Source organism: Drosophila takahashii, chromosome 3R (genome assembly GCF_030179915.1).
Source record: "Drosophila takahashii strain IR98-3 E-12201 chromosome 3R, DtakHiC1v2, whole genome shotgun sequence".
Taxonomy (NCBI): Eukaryota; Metazoa; Arthropoda; class Insecta; order Diptera; family Drosophilidae; genus Drosophila; species Drosophila takahashii.
Window position 1 is genome coordinate 11,131,496 of NC_091681.1, and position 23,142 is coordinate 11,154,637.

General features: G+C 40.7%; 1 protein-coding gene across 2 annotated transcripts in view; it reads right to left on the reverse strand.

Annotated features, from left to right (window-relative positions):
* Positions 1-285: 285 nt before the first annotated feature.
* The window catches only part of Antp (homeotic protein antennapedia), a 115,055-nt gene continuing 92,198 nt past the window's right edge, over positions 286-23,142 (reverse strand). The window contains exons 3-7 of one of the 2 annotated variants that reach the window (XM_017150338.3): positions 15,549-15,800; positions 14,679-15,464; positions 13,961-13,999; positions 13,630-13,843; positions 286-2,574 (exon numbers count right to left, since the gene is read on the reverse strand). In XM_017150338.3, the coding sequence (XP_017005827.2) occupies positions 2,324-2,574; positions 13,630-13,843; positions 13,961-13,999; positions 14,679-15,308 (1,134 nt within the window). In that variant the 5' untranslated portion in view covers positions 15,309-15,464; positions 15,549-15,800 and the 3' untranslated portion in view covers positions 286-2,323. The remainder of the gene's footprint in view (positions 2,575-13,629; positions 13,844-13,960; positions 14,000-14,678; positions 15,465-15,548; positions 15,801-23,142) is intronic. The other variant, XM_070216266.1, reaches the window with a different exon arrangement.

Genomic DNA, 23,142 nt, shown 5'->3' on the forward strand with positions numbered 1-23,142 from the left:
TGGTCCGCGTTCGAGGCCTGCAAAATATTCGAATGTTTAGTGTACGATTCCACGTGAAATTGTTATATCAACTCAGTGCTTACCCTCTGACATAATCACTGGCCTTAGGAAATATCCGCTCATGCCATCATTGTGCTGTGGAAGTCACTGAAAGTACAGGGAATTATTAAGTAAATATTTAAATAGTTAACTCTTACTCTTGACACGCTTACCTTGCCACTCAGAAGCTAAATTCATCTATGACCCACTATTAGGAAACACCATGCCAATAAAAGCCGCTTCGGATTAAATTTTTAAATACTATATTTTTATTATAAATATTACAAATAAAAACAAAATCTCATTTGTAATTTAATTATAATTTTCTTTATGCTTTTTGCTTTGCCTTGCAGCCCTTCCGCTGCATTCTTCATTCATCTTGTTTACACTAAAGTTTAAATTTTATTTACAACAAATTGTTTAGCTTCCACATTTCGTTTCAATTTCGCACAAATGTTTGAGTGTATTTAATGTTTTTGTTTTGTTTCAAATATATATATTTTTATCAACGCTTTCGAATTTTGTTTCTTGTGAATTTCTACATTCTATATTTTTTTTCAAATTTTTTTTTTTAATTTTCTGAATTGAAACTTAAGTATTTAGTTTCTTACAGAATGAGGCCGAAAGTTACGTATCTGGATTGAGTTGAATTTAGCTCTCAAGGATGTTTTAGCCAATACTTTGTAAAGTTTGTTTTCGATTTCTTTTGACTATTTTCTTCTATTGCAAATCACAAATCCTTTCACCTGGGATTGGGAATCGGGTTGGGAGGGGAAGGGAGTTTACTGGGGAATTTACAAACGAAACGCTCTATAAAGTTACATGTTTTATATTAGGCTTGTTTAATTATATATATCTACATATAAACATATGATGCTTTATAGTTTTCCTTCCCGTCCTTCATTCTCTTTCTCCTTCGTTCCTTTGACTTTGGTATATGGATTTCCACAGATGGCGTGGAAATTGAGTTTGAGTTACGTACATACATTTAAATAGTTGTTAGGCGAATATTCATATAGAAATCGTTCGGTTCTGCTTTCAAAAGGGATTCTCTACATACTCGTATAATAATGCATTTCAATTTACTACTTTACAGGGTTTTTGTTTGAATTCATTATTTATACATTTTTTTGTGTTCCTCTGTTAACAATTTATATTCCTCCACTCCACTTGCCAATTCATATTTTTATTCATTTCGGTATACTTTATATCCTTTTCGACCTAATTCGAATTTAATTTTTTGCGAGAACTAAAAATTGCACAAGAAATTAAAAATAAAAGAAAATACAGATATAATGGATCTTGTAACCGAAAATTGAGGAACTCTCAAATTGGTTAGGCTTAAATTTCCAACTGCGAGTTTTAAAATGTTTTATTTGCAGAATTTGTACATCTATTATTTTAAAGTTTGCCAATCTTTTGCGATTCCTTTCTATTCATATTTAAGCTTCTGCCAGTTAATTGGATTTATTTTGTATTGTATGTGTAAAACGTTTTATTTACTTTAAGCAACGTTTCTCCGTGGTTTTGGTATTTCTTTGTCTAAATTTGCGACATTCACTTAGGGCAAAGTTTTCTATTATCATGTTCAGTGTTATGAAATATTTATGGGTTTCTTGAACCAACATGCAATGGATTTTGACGCCATTTGGTTTTTTTTAGATTTTTATTGGTTTTTATTTTATACTTTTGCGCTAGGATTGCTACAAACATTGATTTAGTTTAATGTTTATGTTTTAGGTTTAGGGTTTATGCTGGGGTGTATATATAAGTTAATCGTACAGTACTTATGACGCGTAGAACTAATGTTATCGTGTATATAGTATATATGCTTCATATATATTTATTAATATATAACTCCTTGCCTTTAGCTTTACTTGGTATCATGTATAGTTATCCATATATTTATGTGTATATATATGCATTATAGTTAAATATAGCTTATTTAGATCTGAGGTCACATGAGTTGGTTTTGTTTGAGTTTTACGCTTTACTTGTATCTTTATCGTAATCGTTATCTTTACGTTTATCTTATTTCGCTTTCTCCACTCGCCATTCGTGTACAATTAAATAATAAGTAGAAAATAATAACAATTAACTAAGTTGTAGGTAGAGTTCTCAGCTCTGCTCTTTGTTTAGTTTAGTTCACGCGAAGTTCAACGGATTGGATAGGTAATAGATAGTCCTCTGGGATCGAAGTAAATTCATTTGCGCTCTCCGAACTAACGTAAATTGTATTTAGATAGAAATTTCATTTAACTGGTGAGCCTGCGTCGGACTCAGTCTACTGCGGACTGTTGGGTGGCGTTATCTCGTCGCCCTCGCCTCCGGATCCCGGCTCGCCCTTCGTCTTGTTCTCCTTCTTCCACTTCATGCGCCGGTTCTGGAACCATATCTTTATCTGGCGCTCCGTGAGGCACAGGGCATGGGCGATCTCGATCCTTCGCCGACGGGTCAAGTAGCGATTGAAGTGGAACTCCTTCTCCAGCTCCAGAGTCTGGTACCGGGTGTACGTCTGCCTTCCGCGCTTGCGTTCTGTTGGATCCAAATAAATAAAACAATGTTCACAATTAAAATCAATGCAACGCTTGACCGGCCACCAAATCAACAACAACAAATTCTACTACATCTACAGGTCCACTACAATGCATACAACACCAAGATCTCGAATACTTAAATATATTTCTGATGCTTTGTGTCTTTTTGTTTTTCTCTCCTGGGGAATCGGATGAGGGCTGAGGGATCGGTAATCGGGGGAACTCAAAACCACATGAAGCAAGGCGCTGGGACTCTGAAACTGAGGCTGATTAAAAGACAACCTTACCGAATTCGGATATTTGTACTTGTCAAAAAAAGAGAAAAAACAGGGTCCACACAACAGGTCTGTGACGAGGGGCGGATGCAAAGGGGTCTCCCCTCTCAGTCAGCCATCCCGATAGGAACTCTGGGTTTAATTTTCAAGGCATACCCTTTTAAGGGGCAATACGACTTACGGAGAGGTCTAATGAAAGGATTTTGAAGGTATTTTAACACTATTAAAATGTATTAAGTTCTTTAACTACGTATCAATAATTTCATTGCATACTATATATATAAATTCTTCAAAACTCACTTAAAAAAAATAACATCTTCTTTAAAATAAAACCAAAATATAATGCCTTACTGAAGATTTTACCATTTTATATTTTAGCCTCCATATTACACGTAAGAGCATCCAGCTTATGCTTTGCACCCACATTTTATTTTTACTTGTGGATTAAACTCGGCGGAGATTTCATGGACATCAAGCGGCGAGCAGACAAGGTAACTAATTATGCCCCAATGCGGTCTGTCCGTTCATCTGTCCGTCCGTATCTTTGTCCGTAAAGCGGAGAGGTATCATGCCTGTGATTCAGGCAAGTGCAGTTCACCTTCGATCCCCGCTTCTGTCCCCGAACTCCTCCCCCTTTGGACGGTAGCAGGGCATAACTGTAAAATAATTCGGCATAATTACGAAGGCTACCGCCTCCCCCTCGAAACCGCTCCATTTCGAAAGCAACCAACCAAATGAGTTCGGCGCCTAATGACACTTACTATAATTATAATTTCGGTAATGACAAAAAAAGAGCACAGTGAAAATGTCGGGAAAAAATATGTCAAATATAATACGCAGCAGCAAATATTATAATTGTCAATGGCCAAGGCAGGTAATTGAAATGGGTTGCTAGCGTGAGAAGCCATTTTCGGGTGGAGTTTTCCCGGCTACTTCTTGAGTGGTTTTCTCTGTTTTTTTTAGGGTTTGGAAAATGTCCGGCCGGAAATTGGAAGGCGGCCACAGCAGCATTGGCATTGCGGTGGCTTTTGACCAACCACGCCAAGCGGCAATCAGTGGAAGGCCCCTCACCCCCAATCCCCAACCCCCGAGGTGGGCTGTCTTAACTATTTTTTAATAACATCTTCAACATTTGTCTTGCTCAACTCGCTCGTCCAATTTTTTCTTTTTAAATATTTCACGTATTTTTTGTGCCTTCCATCTCTGGCTCGAGGTCATTACATCATAAGCTCTTTTATGTATTTTTTCTCGAAGTTTTTTTTGTACTTTTTGCGGCATCCATTAAGGCGCGCGAATCCGAATCGTATAGAACCGCCGAGGGGGTGGCTACATAGAGAGGGGGGCAGCACAGCGGTGGTCAGAGCAGCTACCTTCTTTTAAATGACACGGCTGATGCCATGTCTATAACCCGAGGCGTTCGCATTTAATCATCATCAGTTAGACGAGTCGCTGCGCCGGCAAAAAATCTTGAAAGATTTGTGGCAAAAAGCGTGCGTAGTCATCCCCCTCGGAATCCGCACCCATCCTTCGGCAGTCTGCGAAGAATCCATGGGGGGAAGTCCAAAGAGTTGAGTATTAGGAGCGGATTAAGAGCGGAATAAATTGGCTGGACTTTCACCCGAGATGATGGAAAACAAAAAGGGAAGAGGTACTAGGGTGTAGGAATTTTTTAAATATAGTTCTAAAGAGGTGTTTAAATTCCGGAGAAGTCGTTTCAAATGCATAAGTAATTGAAACTCAAAACAAACTAAAAAAGGTCCGGTCATTATCACTCATTTTTCAAATCAAATACACCATTTTTTCTGTAGTTCCCATCTGATTACTATCCCATTCTTTCTCTGGTACACATACAGCACATTTCCATTTCCATTTGCATTTCCACTCCCCTTTGACGTAACAGAAGCTTTTGCTGATAATTAGCAACACAAAGCTGTATGCCTGCCCTCATGCATTGCAAATAAATGATTATTTTAATTGACGAAAACACCTACAAGTTGTGCATTCAAGACTGGGATCTCTCTGGAAAGTAAACATAGTTTAGGGGGGCGAAGTCTTCGAGGGGCCAGAGTGAACGGCTGGAGGGGCGTGCATTGGCAATTTAAGAGCGGGCGCTCTCTGAAATTCGTTTTTAATGATGCCTTTGCACATTTCATGTTGCCATCACTCAAAAACAAAAGAAACTAAGGAAAAAATACTTGTTTTCCTTAGATACTTTCAAGGCGTGCGTTGATCAGTTGGGGCGCCCTTCTCTGGACAGGAGCTTCGAATTGAGCGCTGAGAAATTATTATAAACGCATTAATGGCGCTTTGAAGAAAGGAAGCGAAGGGCAGGGGGAAAATGGAGCCCAAGGTAGAGGTATCAACAACAGAAATATAATAAAGGTGAAACAATTAATATGAAAAAGAGTAGCGATACATGTGAAGTACCAAAGGCAAAACCTCCGAGGTTCTCCGCTCCCCTGCCACGCCCCCGCCCTGCCGCCGCTTCCCCCGCCCCTCTGCCGCCCATACATCTAAAGTGGCTGAGTGGTTGACTGACGTACCGAGTGGACCGGGGGCATTAATGCTTTTTGATATGAAAGCGTATTGTAATTAAATTGCGATTAGGCCACCATTTTAACCATTTTACTCGTTTATTACACTGCTCCGGCTCCATAATGGATTTTATTTCATTTTCTTCCCCTTCCCCTCCCCCTACCCCTTGCCCACTCCCCGCACACACAATTACATTAGTGCTATTGGCTGTATGTGTGTCGGTTAACGTTTAAAGGAAATCATTAAAATAATTGCTAACAACATTTTATGGAATTCGTTGAAGCAGGAAAAAATTAAAAAGCATTATTTAATAGCTCGAAAAAAATTCTATATTATAATGCCCATAATGAATTATTATATTGGCAGAGATTGCTTTTTCATCACACTCGAGACCCGTCGAGCGGAACTAAAACAATGGCCAGCATCGTACGACGAAATCAAGAAAATGGGAAATTGACTTCTAGAGGGGAGATCTTGAACATAATGGTATACCTGGTGACTAACTAACTGACTCAATAAGTAAATCTTTATGCCAAAATAAATGTTTCTTTAATTGTAACGCACTTTCCCGTCAATCTCCATTCACAATGCCTTTTTCTAGGCAAAATTGAATGGCTTAACTGCGGATAACCTCCAAAATTTATGACTTGGCCCCCGGTTAAGGCTATATCCATTCCCAGCTGCAGCTGGGTGGTCGCCACAGCAGCCTCCGTTTCTTGGCCAAAAAGCCGCTCGTCATGCAACAAATACAAAAATGCATTTAGCAGCAAACAAAACGAAACGTAAACAAGTACAAGCCAGCGAGCAAAAAAAGCTCACATCAAATGCGAGTAAATGTTTTTTTAATTGCGGAAATTACAGACAAACGCAGGCCGCCGCAACAAAAGCTGCAAAATTATTATTATTTATGATCGTAAGTTGATAAATTTTTCATCCAGCTGAAGAGTGTTCGTGTGTGGCATTTTGTAGAAAAACGGACACAAATACCGCTGGTTGATGTCACTTTATTCTCTGCGCTGTTCTGGTGTGAATCTGCCAACTCATTCGATGACTTCGTGCTAAATAAACAGTGGGTTGAGGGAGGGGGCGGAGAGGAAATTGAAGTGGGTGCTCTTTTTCGACCAAAAAGTTTTCCTCCCATTTGATTGTTTTGCATATTTGACGTATTTTTGCCGTCGCAAACTTTCCATTTGGTGTTTTCGCAACCTTTGGGGAGTTGGCCGAAAATGGAACAAAAAGGAGCAGGAATGAATGTAGCCCGAAATCCTTCTGAGGTTTCATGTCTTTGACTGCTCGGCCAGCCATTTCTCTTTTTTCCCCTTTTTTTTTAATTAAGTCCAAGAATTTTCGTTTTCATTTTCCGAGGTAAGAGTAACAATTAAATATTGCCATTGACCATTTGATCATTTGTAAGCAGTTTTTTTTTTAATTTTCATCTGGTTGCCCTTTTCCATCTGGCTATAATCTCGGGAGACTCGACAGCGTTTTTAATTTGGGACTTGTTAAGCACTTAAGAGGGTTAAAAATCGACAAGAGTTGACAAAAAATGGAGCCCAAAAAATCAGAGAAAAGAAGAGCGGAAAGGATCGCCAAGGAGTTGACTTGGGGCTTATAAATGCATTCATTTTAAGGAATGGAAGAAGGGGACTTTAAACTTTATTTAGTTATCGCTTAAACAAAAGCAAAACGCGAACCCGAGGGGAACAAGAGGAAAACTATGCGCGCCATCTAATTGTTGTTGCGGGCTCTTCTTTCTTTCGGTCGCTTCGCTTTCTTACCACCGTTTTGGTGCTCTACACTTGGAAAATCGTTACGAAAAAAGTGGTCTTAAAATTTTAAAATAATAAGCGTAGATAACTAATTTTAGAATACGAATAAGAAAATACTTTTGATCTCCAATAAATTAAAATCAAATGAGGAAAATTAAATTTTTTTATAATAAATAGATTAATGCTCGAAAAGTCACTCTGGGTTAAAGGAAATTGTTTTAGAAATATGTTTTTCCCGTACTTAAAATTAAAGTGATAATTTTTGGGTCTCAATAATTTAAAGTTTGTTTGTGAACTTCTTTTATTTTATGTTTTTACATATATTCATTTTATTTTACCATACTGTAAGTGATGTTGGAAACTAACTAATCAACTTCACACACTTCACTACACTTTTTTCCCCAGTGCATGCCCTCCATTCCCCCATTTTGGATGCTCGCTGTGGCCATGGCTACCCATGTCAAAATATTTGACAGCTGACTAAAACACGCTATGCGAGGGACGCAAAAGAGAGCAGGCATTCAGTCAAGTCAGGCTCATATCAAGTATCCCTGAGCAGCCGAAATGTCTCTCTCCGTCTTTCTTTCTCCGTCTCTCGCCATCTCGCTTTCTCCAATGGCCGCTGGTTGGCAGCCATTGAAACATGTGGCTGACATTGACGACGTCGACTGCGGCAGAGGGAGCGAGGGTGGAGAGCAAAGGATGCTGCTGAGGAAACTAGAGAGGAAGTCTACGTTCAATAGGGAAAAGCCTAGTGGGCGTGGGTAATACCCATTACAACTATAATGAAAGCCAATTATAAAACACATCTCGAAAGCAAACATAGTAAGAATTTAATAAAATAAATATATTATTCTTTTAAAACCTAAGGACCTAATAACTGACGATATAAGAAGAAGTTTAGACATCCATCGCATTCAAACCCATCAAAACTTGTGAAACTTTTATTTTTCTGTTACTGTACTTGTCCTACAGAGTAATTTTGTAAAGGAAAAAGTATAGCAATTAAATTTAATTGGACCATTTAAAAAACAAGTTATTTCAGATATATAGATATATTATAGTAATAATTATTTATTCTATTCACTCAACTAAATTTCAGTACAAATATGAAGACTAAATGGATATGTTTAAAAAATTATCACTACTGAATAATAATTTTGAAGCTAGTCACGGAAGAGGCTCCAGAGGTCTCTTTCCCTTTACACAAAGTACTTAAATTACCATTATCCCTAATTGATATAATTGCAGAAGGCTTTGAGAAGCGTCCTCCCTTTCTCCAAGTCCTTTGCATAACCTCAAATTAATAAATCCTAACTAGTTTCGGATGTTTCTGAATTCCATCTTGCCATCAGATACATTTTTAAAGGAATCCCAACCGACGAAGCGCGGACCGCAGGAGGCCCAAAAGGTTGGCGAGGGACGACGAGAGAGCTTCCTCACTTCATTGCTGCATGAATAATATTCGTAATTTGTCAAAAGGTTGGCCAAATCCCAAAATACAAAAACAGCAGCGGCCCAAACAGAAGATGAAGGAAAAAATGGAATCCGAAAACAGAGCTGCGATTGAGCCACAAGGCCCCCGGATGCCTCTCCCATGTCCAGAACTGACCCATCTCCGAGTGCTGAGGCCCCCAAGGACCTTTGGCGAGCTGTTGCCATTATTTTGGGCTCCTCAGCTGGCCACAAGCCCAGGGACGGGGGCGTGGGCGTGGAGAAAGGGGGGTGGCTCTGCCGAAATAAAAGCGAAATTTCCTCTTCGCATTTGCTGCGCTTTATTAAACTTTTCCACCCAACGCCACGGAATGTTCGCTTGTGTTTGTGGGTTGGAAATCCCCAAAGTTCCTGTGTCATTTTTTGTGCTTCACGTTGCTCAAATTTTTTGACAGACCCTGTCAGAGGGGTGAGTTTTCCGTACACAGAGAAAATTCTAACGTTCTCATCTGAGTTGAAAATGTTCTTAAAAATAGAAAGGCCTTTTTCAAGTTTAAAATGTTCTAAATGTGCTTGAATTAAGTTGAATTGGTTCTTAAAATCTAGTTGAGCTTAAAATGTTCTTGAAATAAGAACGAATCGTTATTATTTCAGCACATGGTTCTTAAATCAAATCGATTTGGTTCTCAAAAACCACAATATCTGAAAATGTTCTTAGTTTGAGAACGAAAAAGACTAAAGAAAGAACAAAAATTAAGTTGCATTTCAACTTAAAATGATTCAAAACTCTATTCTCTAATTTTTTTGGATTTCCTAGAACGCGTTAGGATGTTTTCGTTTGACACCTAGAACGCATTAGACCATTTTACTTTGCTCCAATACGACTTTACCATTAGATTTGCCCTTTTCGTCTTATATGTAATTCCCAACTGGTTCTAGCCCTTCATGAACCGAGCCCAATTCAGATTCTGAGACTTTAAGACTTTTTTTCTGGCTTAAGTCTTTAATGAACTTCCACACTAGCTGGAAGTCAAGTGCAACGCGCACCTTTATAAGGTGTAATGGACAACTACCTTTTTAATATTACTTATAAATTACTCTTATCCTTAGCTAAAATCAAACTCAAAATGCTATAGAATTGAGAGCAAAAAGTGCTGAAAATAGAACAAATGAACTTATATTTGTATCCATTTTATTTAAAAATGTTCTTGAATTAAGAACAAAATCAACTTGAAAATATAACGAAGTGAACTTAATGTCGGATTTTTAGCTAACACCATTTCGTTCTGATATTGAGAACATTCAACTCGAAATGAGAACATTTGTGCTTACCCGGTTTTTAAGAACGAATGTTCTTGATTTGAGTGCAATGTTCTTGGTTTTTTTTCTCTGTGTACATATATATAGGTTTGTGTATATATTTAGAAAAAATCTTCACGCATTTGGCAAATTATCTTTTGATCCGTCCGCTTAAATTGCCAGCGGCAAAAAAATTCGAAAAAAAAATTATGTCATGGTGATGCGAACTAGTAAATACCTTGTACTTTCTTGAGATAAATTTGTACCTTTTCAATTTTCCATATCGAAAATGTAAAATTCATAAGTGTTTACTAACCAAAAAATATTGAATATCTTATGCGAAAGCCGCCTATTAAACAAATTTTCTAAATTGAAAACAACCTTAGAACTCCACAAGTATCTAGAGGGTATGAAAATCCTGAGGAATGGCAGAGGAAAATACGTTAACACAATTTCACTTTGGGCGGACACATCTAAGCCGGGCCAATCGCCTGCCTAAGTAGTTGTCCTCCACCCACCGCCCACTGTCGCTCTTCTGCCATCGAAAAGTAGTTTGCGCGCAAATCCTCAAGTTAAGCAAAACTCTCCAGGACATTAAGTGCAGCGCCAACAGACAACAAAGTCCAAGGATGGCAAAGTTTCCCCTTCCCCCCGCCGGCAACTGCCAAACGGATGATGGCCGGGATCAACGTTTTACCAAAGCCAGGGCAAAAGTTTTTCCAGCAGACAACGTGCAACTTTTTGGCCAGCGAGAAGTTCTTTTCATTGTCTTGAACCCCACTGACAGCTTCCAAGGGGGGGCGGAGTGGAAACTGTCGCTTATAATGCGCACAATGAAGTGCACTTTTCCTACTCGCCCTGCCGCCGACCAGAATTGAAAAGTGCTCAGCTTTGGCTCCGCTGGCATAAATATTTCCATTTTGTGTAAGCGAGAGATTTCCCAGGCAATCTGAGTGAATCACAATGAGCAGCTCTGACAGGGGCAATAAAAAATGCATTTCTAGGAGAGCAACAAAACTGCATTTTAGGTGGGCAATAGGGCAACTTTATAAACATTGAGTGGCTAAGAAACGAATTTAATCAGTTGCAATTTAAGTATTTAATATATGACTCAAACAAACTTTTGTATTTGTATTTAATAACTACAATGTTTTACCACCAACTTTACGACACCTTTATTCTCCATGTGTAAATGGGAACAGAGTACAGAGGAGGCCAGGCAAACACTTGTTGACTGTCGCTTAAATTTATGACCCCAAAACTCGGGGACCTCAAAAAGAGCCAGCAGCATCCAAAGGATTCGGCTTGGACTGCAAGTTTCCTCCTAAACTCGCCAGCAAATTATCAAATAGAGGCGAGATAAAAGGGGAAAAGTGGAGGAAATCGAGTTGAACTTGGTAAATATCAAAACAACATTAAGGCAGGAGAGCCGACTGAAGGGCCAAAAGGGCTCCAAGCCCTTTGTGCTGACTGCCATCCATGAGTTACAACTTAATTGAAACGGAGTTTCGTTTTCCCGTCACTTGGTTCTTTTTTTTACTTCGAAAGAGGCCCGAAGAGAGCCTTCTCGCCTTGCCCAGTCACGATCGGAACCTTTGTGGCACCTTTATCTTTTTATTTGTTCGCCTTAGTTGTTGCCTAATGCAGGCTAGAAAAATGTCCAGGCGTTAAGTAGTTGCAATCGTGTTACAGTGGAATATTGAAAGTTTATGGATATGTTTAGAATTCTATTAGAGAACTTGAGTAAAAGCGAACTAATTTGATTTATATTTCTTAAAAAGCTTCAGCTGTTTATAAAATATTTTCTAAACTTGGATCTTTTTTTTTTTAAAAAACCTATACCAAACGTGATCGGGCCAAACCCCTCAATCTTTTCTAATTCTCAAACTGCCCCAGGCTCTGAGCAATTTTCGATTATGTGTCCCACTGTTGCCGACTATTTATGGGCTATGCAAAATGCAAAATGCAGCCAACTCGGGCCAAGAGGAGCTGTGCCGGAAAGGCAAAAACCTAAGCAGAAATAAACTCGTATGCATTTAATCATCGTAACTTAAGCTCGGGGATCATGTTGTGGCACAGTGAGAATGCCGCAGTTGCCGCCGCGGGAGATGAGATGCGGACCGAGCTTTGGGCCAACTCCAGCTTTAATTCCCCAGCCCTCCACCCGCCCTCATCCTCTCTGACCGCTTCATTTTTAATAAAGAAAAGAAGCAAGAGATCCAAAAAAAAGTATATAATAAGAGAAAAGAGGGGAAAACTTCATGTCACCGTGGTGGCTGCCTTCCTTCTCCTCGCTTTTTTAAGGCGCGTTCTCTTTATTTTTTGCACCGCCGCAGAGGCGTAGGGGGAGGGGATTAAGACGACGGAGTGGCCACTGCGGAGTGGTGCTATGAATGGAGCCTCGGCGTGTTCTGGAGATTAATAAATTGATGGCATCCATTGCACATAACGTGTAAGTAATGGCGCTCATCAATTCTGCTTTACATCTCAATCTGGCTTTGGCGAAAAAATACCGAATACAGCGAGCAGCAAACAAAAAACCACAGCAACACCCGAGGATGGGGATGCGGATGGGGAGAGCTCCGTGGATTTGGTAATGACCCAGGAGCAGGTCAGCTGGCTGCGGACAGAAAAAAAGGACCATCCACTTGAGGCCGAGGCCTGCTCTCACTTTCTCCGGGGAAAAGTGAAATGCCAACGGAATTCTATATTTGGAAGGGACTCGCCTCCTTGTCCGTGCAGCAATTTCCCTCGAAAGGCGGGCAAAAACACTATCCCCACTTATGCAACATCCTTTGAATCTATCTAAAGCCGAACCACATGCAGTCTGTGTGCTCTACTTTCCAGCTCTCATTAGTACGCCTCGGGTTTTGGCAAACCTTTTTCTGGCAGGACTCGGGACTATTGTCGATTTGCATTAGCCGGCAGGACCGCCTTCTGTGCTCGGATCTGTGGGACAAGCGGAACCCGAGGAGCACCTCTTCCGCCACCTCTTTCATCTGCCTGCATTCATCGATTTTGGGATTTCGGAAATTCGCAAATTTGAACGAATGTCAGGTATCTTCTGCAGATGGATTACGGTTAATGTCGAGCAATTGGGCAAGGCAATAAAGTGAAATTACCCTGACGTGTCAAGGTCGTCGTCTAAACGATTTGAACCAAAGGCATTGAAGAGTATTGGCAGAGCGGGGTTGCATAGGGGTTTCAGATTTACATTTAAATAAAATTTAACATATTTGTATTTTGAATTTAATTTGAATATTAAACTTTGAAGATATTTTCAAAATAATTATGTGAGGTATTTCACCTTACAATTCAAAAAATAATTTTCAATAAAAACATTGTACATGTAAAAAAAGTAATAAATAATATTTAATGCCTGGAAAACTGTAAAATTGTATTTTTCAGGCACTTATAAAATGTAAAATTTTAAAATTATCTCTTCCTTTTCCTGTTACTGCTTGTAGGTACTAAATGTTCACTGCTTGTTTCGCGATCTTTTACAAAGCAGTAAACACCGATCTAAAGCAAGCAGTGCAAAATGTAAAATGTAAGGTAAAAACTCCAACGGTTTAATTTTAAATATTCAGCTCTTGCCGTTGTATGCACAGTTACGTTTCTAATGGGAACTACGATCAACTCTATACGGGGACTAACTACTGCAACCCACTACGATAAGAAGAAGAAAAATTCCACTTAATACGTTTCGTGGAATTGTCGATCACTTTCCTTGACACTTACCAAACTGACTGCGCATCCAGGGATACAGTGGAGACGGCATCCCCGAGGACTGCGAGTTCGGGTTTTGGGAAGGTGGCGTGTGCTGGCCAGGGTGTCCTTGGTGCATCTGTGGAGGACCCTGGCCCTGGTGCATCATCGCCTGGGGTGGAGCCCCCACAGGCGGAACTCCCGTCTGCTGCTGGTACATGCCCATGTTGTGATGGTTCTGATGGACCTGCGAGGGATTGTTCAGATTAGTGATAAGGTATCATTGGAGCTGGGGCCTTGAACCATCCACCACTGGGAGGGGCTGTGTAAATAGGCGACAAGCGGAATGGGGACTTTATCTTACCTCTGTCACGTCGGGAACTCCCACGTCCGTGTAGCCCAACTGCGGGTGCGATCAGCGAAAGCGGAGGTGAAAAAGATGGGAAAAGCGTTAAGTGGTTGGCGAGATATGCGGGTGGGATAAGAAGCTCTACATGTGTACATATAAACTTTTTAGTATAAATAACCATTAACCTTTAGACCCAAAAGCATTATTTTTTTAATTATTACTTAAAAATACGCGATATTTAATTGGACATATAGCTTTTGCTGACATTTTCTTTTATTCAGAACGAATAAGAAGCCTCATTTTTTAACTCTGTTCTAATTTTAGTCCTTTAAATCTAATATTTAAATGAAAGATGGGTAAATATTTAGTTTTATCTGATTGAAATATTGTAACGCTTTTAAAAGACCTATAAATGGTGTTTTAGTTAAGATACGTTTGACCCTAAAAATATTTTAAAGAGAGGTATTGATTAAATAATAATGGTAATGGTAAAGTAATAGTTAATTAAAAAACAAGCTATTTATACAAATCCAAGCATTTGTACTTTAAAATGTGCCTTCCGTATTGACATGTACAGTTTTGTTATAAAGAGATAAATTAAAGCTAATATAATTCTATAATTAAATCCCAAATGTAATCGGTAATTCTTGCTACCTTAAGCTGATCGTGACTTTTAACCTTACTACCAAAGCATCCCCTAAAAGCTACGATAGTCATATTAAATTTATCTCACCTGCGCCTGCGGATGTCCCATGTGGTGGGGCAGCGTCATCTGGGCGTTCATGTGGTGGCCGGACATCTGATCCACCAGCGGGGGCGATCCGCCCTCGGGGACCATGCCCAGTCCGCCGACGGCCGCCTGAAGCTTGCAGCTGGCGTAGACGACTGGCTGCTGTTGCTGCTGCTGCGGATGTGTCACCTGTTGCGTCACCTGTTGCTGCTGCTGCTGCGGATGTGTCACCTGTTGCGTCACCTGCTGCTGGTTCTGCGTGGGCTGTTGCTGCTGCTGCTGCTGTTGCTGCTGCTGGGGCACCCCCAACTGACCGTTGGTCTGCGCCTGGGGCATGACCCCGCCCACCTGGCTGGAGGGGCTGTCCGGGCGGGAGTAGACCTGGTGCTGCTGCTGCTGCTGCTGCTGGTCCATCCCCTGGCCGTTGTAGTAGGGCATGCGGTCGTAGGGCGGGAAGCGCGGGTAGGGCATGTTGCCCTGGTGATTCGCGTTCTGGCTGTAGTGGTGCATCTGCTGGGCGTCCAGGTCGGTGACCCCGTTGCCCGGGTAGTGGCCATGGTGCATGTCCGCCCCCATGTACGAGTTGGTGAAGTACGAGGTCATGCTCTCGCAGTTGTTTGTACTCATCGTCATCGTGGCAGCCTCCTCAGCGTCCGCTGATCCCGCCGCGAGTCCTGATCCTGGAGTGAACGTGATCGTGACTGTTACTCTGCTTAGTGGCTAGTGACTGTGGTGCTCCTGCCTCCCTGTCTCCGTGCTTTTAGCTACTTTCCTTATATACAAAGTAACCTGGAAAGTGGAGAAACGTGTGGTTGGTACTCTATACTTCATAATTCACTTAAAAATAAAGCCAGCTTAAAGAGTATCACTCACCTAAATAACCTTTGAACACTTAAGTACAATGTACAGTTGCGTAGCCTAGTCTTAGTTAGTGTGTAGTTGTTGTGTGAGGTATAAAATGATTTCCGCTTTGCTGTTCCTCTGTTTGCTGTCTTGGCCAAAAATGACGAAATCAACCTGCTCTTCGTCGCTCGATTTGGTAGAAAATCTCCTCTCCTTGGTGTTCTTTGATCCTTAAGTAGCCTTATCCTCTAGTTGGTATTCCTCAATTTTGATTTTGAAACTCTGTAAGCAATAAAAGACGAAATTCGGGTTATTGTGGGTGCGCTCTTCTCAAAGTTTTGGTTTAAAGTGAAGTACGAAGTGGTTCTTTGGATGTCTGATTTCACATGTTTGCTAAGTTGAGAGCAACATGTGGAGCCCCTGACAAATTGTTTATGGTATGCATGGACAAGTTCTTAAAAATATGCCATAGAATCGGGGTTTTTGGGTGAGGGAGGAGTTTATAGGGTGTGTTAGTTCGACTCAAGTTTCCTTTCAAGATCTCCGAATATATTTTGGCAAATTGATTGGCAGTGTGAGAACCGGATTCTTGAGTAACGAATTGAAAATAATATAAAAACAGTGCAATATCATAAGCCATCGGCAACCCTGCATCCTCATGAGATTCCGGAAATTCCACAAAGTCAAGCCAAGATGACATTCTGCAATGTAATCCCCAAACCTAGGATCTTCCACTGGCATGCAATTGCCCCCGTTTTCCCCGCGCTTGACAAGCTGACAACATTCATTGAATTTATGAATATGAAATCAATTGTGTTATCCCCTTTTGACCTGACATCCTTCCGGTCAAAGTGATTTAATTTCCTGGCTCATTATCACGAGTCTCTGACCTCATAAATCACAAAATTCCCCACTCCGCAGCTCCATTTGGATAATCCAGACAGAAAGAGGGAGACGGAGACACACGTTCCCTGCCAGGCCATGCATATTCACATGTCTGTCCCGCTCTGGCAGGGTCTGCTTTTGTGGTGATGGTGACAACCCTGCCGAAAATCCCCAACTAACTAACGGTAACTTGCTGTCGGAAATGAAACTTCCCCGACTTGCACAAAGCATGAAGTCCCGAACAACAAAAAAAGGGCATAATAAAATAAACGGAATGGTAAACTTTAAAATATTTCAGTCTCGCTCTCTCTCTCTCTTTGCATTGTGCTCGTCCTGCATTCTCTTCCTGTTGGTCCCGTCCCCCACTTTTCCTGGCATTTTCCCTTTTGTTAACGAAATAATTTTCTTGCCTCCGACGCTGGCAAAGCCAAAAGCTTCCCTTTCAATTACACATTTCCCAATGATGGCGATTGAGCGGGCGTCTCGGGATGGGCAAAATGGCGCGAAAGGACAATGGCAGCCGGCGGAAGGAAGCGTGTGTTCGTGTTTGTGTGTTGAGTGCTCTGTTTGTGTACTGTGTGTGTGTGGGGGCCAAACGGATGCTGGCAAATCGCTGGACTGTGCCCCGATCTCTGCCTATATCAGACATGTGGGGGGCGGAGAAGCGAGGCAGCCCAGGGAACCCAGAGCCTTGGGGTAGGCAAAGAAACCCACTCAAGCACAAGCGAGATGATAATAATGTCTGATGTGTGTTTTGTCTGTTCTTCCTGTTTTTGCCGCTGCTGCGGTTGCGGGGGCGAGGGAGCAGGCAAATGCCTGCTCACTGTATGATTTATGTTCGTCTGATGTGATTTATTCAAGCGAAGAAATTGCTCAAATTTGATTCGCCATAACTGATTTGGCCACTCTTTAATTGCAAACGTATTTGATGCGAATTTATCCTTATGCGAGTAGTTATGCTAGCTTATGATTAGTTTACTGGTTGTGAGGGCGTCACAACTACTTGATCTATTTTAGAAGCCCTTTTCTCGCTGTGTACCTCCAAAAATCGCCCCAGGAAATCCCACGCCATCTAGCGATAATTTCGGCAACTACTAGCATGTCAAATGTCAAAAGTCCGTCAGATTTGACTGCCTGAAAGTATGCCACGAAAACAAGGGCTCAAGCGGCGCCCCCTATTGATTTAAAATTGAAGTTGACTGTTTGGACAGCAGTGATGGCAACTTTTGAAGAGAAATAGTTGGATTTGGCAGGACTTCGGCACATAAGCGAAATAAATGGGAATAAATTAACTAATATTTAATAACTTTAAAAAAAATCTGTGGGCTTTTAAAATCATTGTTGAAAATTTGTAAAACATAAATAACAAGAAAAGAAGCTAGCTTCGGCAAGCCGAAGCTTATATACCCTTGCAGATCATTCTATTAATTTACACACAAAAAAAAAACTTGGTAAAATCAACTGTAATAATTGTCAAACAGGCCCCAACCAGCAAAATAGTCAATTCTACTAAGTAAATAGTCATTTCACAACAACAAAATACACACAATTAGCAAAGACACAAACCCAAAGCAAAAACAAAATACACGTAACTATTTTAATAGTTACGTAACTATCTTTGTTGGTCAATTTTACCAAGCAAATTTTTTTGTGTGTACAAATCGCAAAAATGTTAAATTTCTTATTATTTCACATTAATTTTTCGATCGTTTCTATCACAGCTATATGATATAGTAGTTCGATCTTTTAAAAATTAAAATCGAAATTCAAAAATATTTCAAAATAGTCATATCCCAGAGTAGAAGGAAATGTAATAAAAACCAACAAAGATATAATTTTTTTCCCATTAATTTCCCATTTAATTTTTCGACCGTTCCTGTGGCAGCTATATGATATAGTGATCCGATTTAAAAAACAAAAAAACCGAAATTCAGAAATATAGAAAAAAAATATTCCCAAGAGTAGAAGGTAAAATTTAAAAAAACACCGGAGCTAGAATTTGTTTACGTTTTTTTTTTATCCTTCCTACGGGAGCTATAAGATATAGTTGTCCGATCCGGTTGGTTCCGACATATATACTACCTGCAATAGAAATACGACTTTTACGAAAGTTTCATCTCGATCGCTTTAAAACTGAGAGACTAGTTTGCGTAGAAACGGACGGACAGACGGACGGACAGACGGACAGACGGACATGGCTAGATCGACTCGTCTTGTGATGCTGATCAAGAATATATATACTTTATGGGGTCGGAAATGTCTCCTTCACTGCGTTGCAAACTTCTGACTGAAATCATAATACCCTCTGCAAGGGTATAAAAATTTATAAAAAAAATTATCGCAGGGCATTCAGCTTTGCTCTAATAAAGATTTTGTAAAATGTAAAATGCAGAACTCACGGTTTTCGCTGTTTTAAAAATATCACAGCTATTCCTCCAAAAAAGTAGAAACGACGAAAAAAAAGCTGATTTGGCAGGGCTGTTAAACAGTGGAGTCCATCAAACATTATAACGGATCATAATCTTCACATGAGTCACAAATTATTGTATTGGTAACTACTCTCCTCTTACTCAAAATTTTCATGTCCTAATTTGGATTTTCTTCACAACGCATGTCAAACATAATAAAAAAACTAGATCCGCGACATATTTAAATGGGTATCAACTTGTAATTAAAGTTTGCGTTATAGTTTGTTATTTAATATCAATTGCTAATGATATTTCAAAATTGTAACTCTGCGAGATCTTTGCCCCACTGTGCATTGCTCGTGCAATCAGGTTCAGCCAAGACAAGAACCATAGTTTAAGCCCAGCCCACTTAGCCACGCACACATTCGCACTGGACACACTCCCACACACACACATGCACGGAGTGCGCATGCCCTATGGGCAGTCCCGTTACCAGTTTTAAGCCACACACCTCGACAGCTGATTGCACAACCAGAATCGGACGAAATACGACGGATCCGTCGGCAAAACAGAGGTCCATTGGACGGGTTATCAATCACTCACTGTGGGGATTTTACCCAGAATTCCGTTAATGAGCACATCAACACTTTCCCATCCCACTCATCCACTCCCACGCATGCGCCGTCCCTGTCTAACCAACGTGTCCGGAACCGAAATGAACTAAAATGAAATGAAATGAATGACTTCTTTCTGCGGCCATCAACTTCAGCTTCAGCCATTTTGATTTACGACTGCCATCGAAAATGTGACTGTTCTGCTATCGCATGGCTTTACAGATGGGGTTGGAAACTAGATTAAGGTTCCCAAAAACTAAAAAAAAGTATACTTTTCCAATATATCCAAAGTTCAATTAATACCCATGGCGCAGTTTATAAAAATATCATAATTGATATATTTTAGTAAAATTATAAAAAAATGCATTGTATTTTTAAACGTATGCCTGATTGCAATTTAAAAATTCTTTACTAAATTCACGTAACGTAACATTTTTGTAGCCATTAAACTAAGATATTTTTGGAAAAAAACTTTTGGCAATTCATTTTCAATTCTATTATTTGAACCGCATTTGAAATGAACTGAAATGGCAACTCTGACATCTTCCTCTTTAATTTTTTTGCTTTCAACTTTTTTGTTCATTTTCAGCCGTTAGACGAAGGCGTCGCCCGTCAACTGTCAGTTCGTGTTCTCGTTTCGGTTGTTCCTGTTGCTACCGCTGCCTGAGTTGCCATTGTTGTCGGCATCATTTGAAGAAGGGCGTCCGAGAGGAAGCGGCAACGGCAAACTTATAGCCAGTTAGTGCGTCTCATCTTCAGGTGGTAAACGTGGGGGAAAGGGGGTGGTGCTCGGTGGATGTCTCTCAATTAAACCAAGTGGAGAGAAGCGTTCTGCTCGGCTGCTCCGACCTCTGCCGGCGGCTTAAATTGCTGCTTTGCATTTTATTTAAATAATAATTGGCTTGACTAAGTTTTCGCAGCGGTAAAAATGTGAGGCAGGGGGAGTTGGTGGGACTGGGCGGTTGGGGAAACGCATAACATTGGCCTTAAAAAGCTTTGAAGTTGTAAGAGAATACTCGCTCCAATTAGGGGAAATCGCAGAAGAAATCCAAGAAATAGGAAATTTAATTGGTAGAACAGACCAAAGATCTTATCTATTGCACATTCCAAGGGAAAAAATAATAACCTGGTTTCCCAATCTTAAATGTGAAAATCTAATTTCTCTCATGTGGTATTTTATATTTTCAAAGTTTTTCACATCTGATTTTACGAATGACCTTGGATCAAGCATACTCAATCCGTCGCGCGCATAGAATATATTTCAATATAATCACCTGAAGAAGAAGACCCCGAAGCACGTGCTCTTTAAGGGGGGGCCAAAAAATGCCAAAAGAGTTTATTGTGCCATCAACTAAAAGAGCAAATAAAATTTTATTACCACTATAAATTTCAGGCACTTGAAGCGGCGCACCAAAAACAGAGGCAAACGCAAAGCAACAACAAAAATAAAGCCAGAAAAAACCCTACAAAAATTTATCAGAGGCGTAAGCTGGGAATGTTGAGGGGGCTGTATTTCAAAAAATAGTTGAGGGCACATAAAATGGTTTCAACTAATTTTCCAAGAGTTTAAAAGCATATTCCTCGACACTCGATTTACCAAGGAGATAAATAATTGGTTTTTTAATTGCTAAGTCCCCTCCCATTCGACGCCTCTGTCTTGCAGGCCATGGTCAGGTTCTGGCTCAGCCTGCAGGAGGATAAACCCACGCGATTTGGCGACGTCGGCCAGACAGGGACGCCAAGACCAAGAAGTCGAGGAAGGAAAGAAGGAAAGGAAACCGGCGATACGGAAAAAGGGGGAATGGAATGGAACGGGGGCCTAAAGAGCGGCGGCAATCGATGAGGGGGTTTCGAGGACTGAGGCCTGCATTTTTCTCACATTTATCTTACTGCGAGTGCTGCGTTTTATTGCGATTGGAAATTGAGCTTGTCAACGCGGCAGCGGGCAACGCTTGGCTAGTCATCGAAACCAGGGGCGGGGAGGGGCTGGGGTGTCCGAGAGGGGGGTACGAGCTACAGGGACAGCTGGTCGAGTTTTTGGGTTCCCGGTTCCCAGAGATAATAATAAAAATGTCAGGCTTTGACGATTCTACTCGTCTTCGCCGTCGGCTCATAAATAAAGTGATGCACTTGAAAATATAGAGAAAAACCTGCATTATTTTTGTGAGCTATTAGAATATTCCTAAGTATGATTCCACAATTATAAATACTAAGCAATAATATATGCCGATTAAAATTAAAAAAAAAACAAGAGAGAACGCTATAGTCGGGTGCCCAGACTATCAGATACCCGTTACTCAGCTAAAGGGAAGCGAAGGAGATGGAGATACTTTGATCTGCCGTAACTTTTTAACGAATGGTCCGATTAAAAAAATTTCTTCTACATTTCGATAGGTATTGAGAAACACAACAAAACTGCATTTTTACTTTTCCAAAATATTGAAATTTTTAAAAGCGTATATAAGCGATTGTGGGCGTTAAAGGGGGCGTGGCACCCTTTTGAAACAAACTTGCGCTGCGTAGGAACTCCTAGAATCTGCATGCAAAATGTCAGTCTTCTAGCTTTTATAGTTTCCGAGATCTCAGCGTTCATACAGACAGACAGACGGACAGACAGACGGACAGACGGACAGACGGACAGACGGACATGGCTAGATCGACTCGGCTAGTGATCCTGATCAAGAATATATATACTTTATAGGGTCGGAAACTCTTCCTTCTACCTGTTACATACTTTTGCACGAATCTAATATACCCTTTTACTCTACGAGTAACGGGTATAATCATAGTATTTTAAGAGAAGGTTTCTTGTCATTTTATTTTTGGGTTCGAAATTGTCCCAATTTCAATAAAAAATTCCCTAAACATTTTAAATCGTTCAAATTCAAGAACAAAATTTTGTTGCAGTGTCTCCTCGATTCCTTTTCCTGACAGTCTTTGTTTTCCCTTTTTTGCTGCATTTAAATTTTGGCCATGATCATGGCCAAGTGGCAGAATAAGGCATTTTCCTGGATATTTAATTGGCGCATATTTAGCATTTACTAATGGACATGAGGCACAGTGTGAAGGCACCTGCCCCAAGTCAGCGACTCCCGGGGGAATACGAATCGAACCAGGAGGGGGGCTGGGCAGACAGTAAACACACACAGAAATGGACAATGACAAGAGCTGATAATAAATCTAATTGACACATTTGCAATGGTTGACTCCCCGTCCGCAATTCCGTCGAGAGATCGGGCGAGGATCTGGATCTCAGATCCGAGATGCAATTAAAACTGCAACTGCATTGCTAATGATCGTGGCAGCTTCGGCTTCGGCTTTCTCGCTCTCTCCATAACCATTGTAAGTTGTGTAGGAAAATGCTGGAACAAGTTGACAATCTACACGCACACACGAAATACATAAATTGCTGCGATCATATCGAATCATCGATCAATCGGGCGCTGCGGACGGCCATCGATGGACCGTTCCTGCCGCGATAACGCCGCAGGACCTCAACCGCCGCTGTCTGCTGCTGTCCACACTCGAGCTCCAACCACTCGGACCACTCCACTCGAAGCTCGGAGCTCTCAAAGATTCGCTGCCACTGACATCCATCCATGTTGGACTTCATCTGTTGCCGTTGATTGGCAGGCGAACGGCGGAGAAAAAAGCTAGGGGAAATTGATTGGCAAAATGAAACATGGCCAACACATTGGGCTCATGTTTGCGATGGCA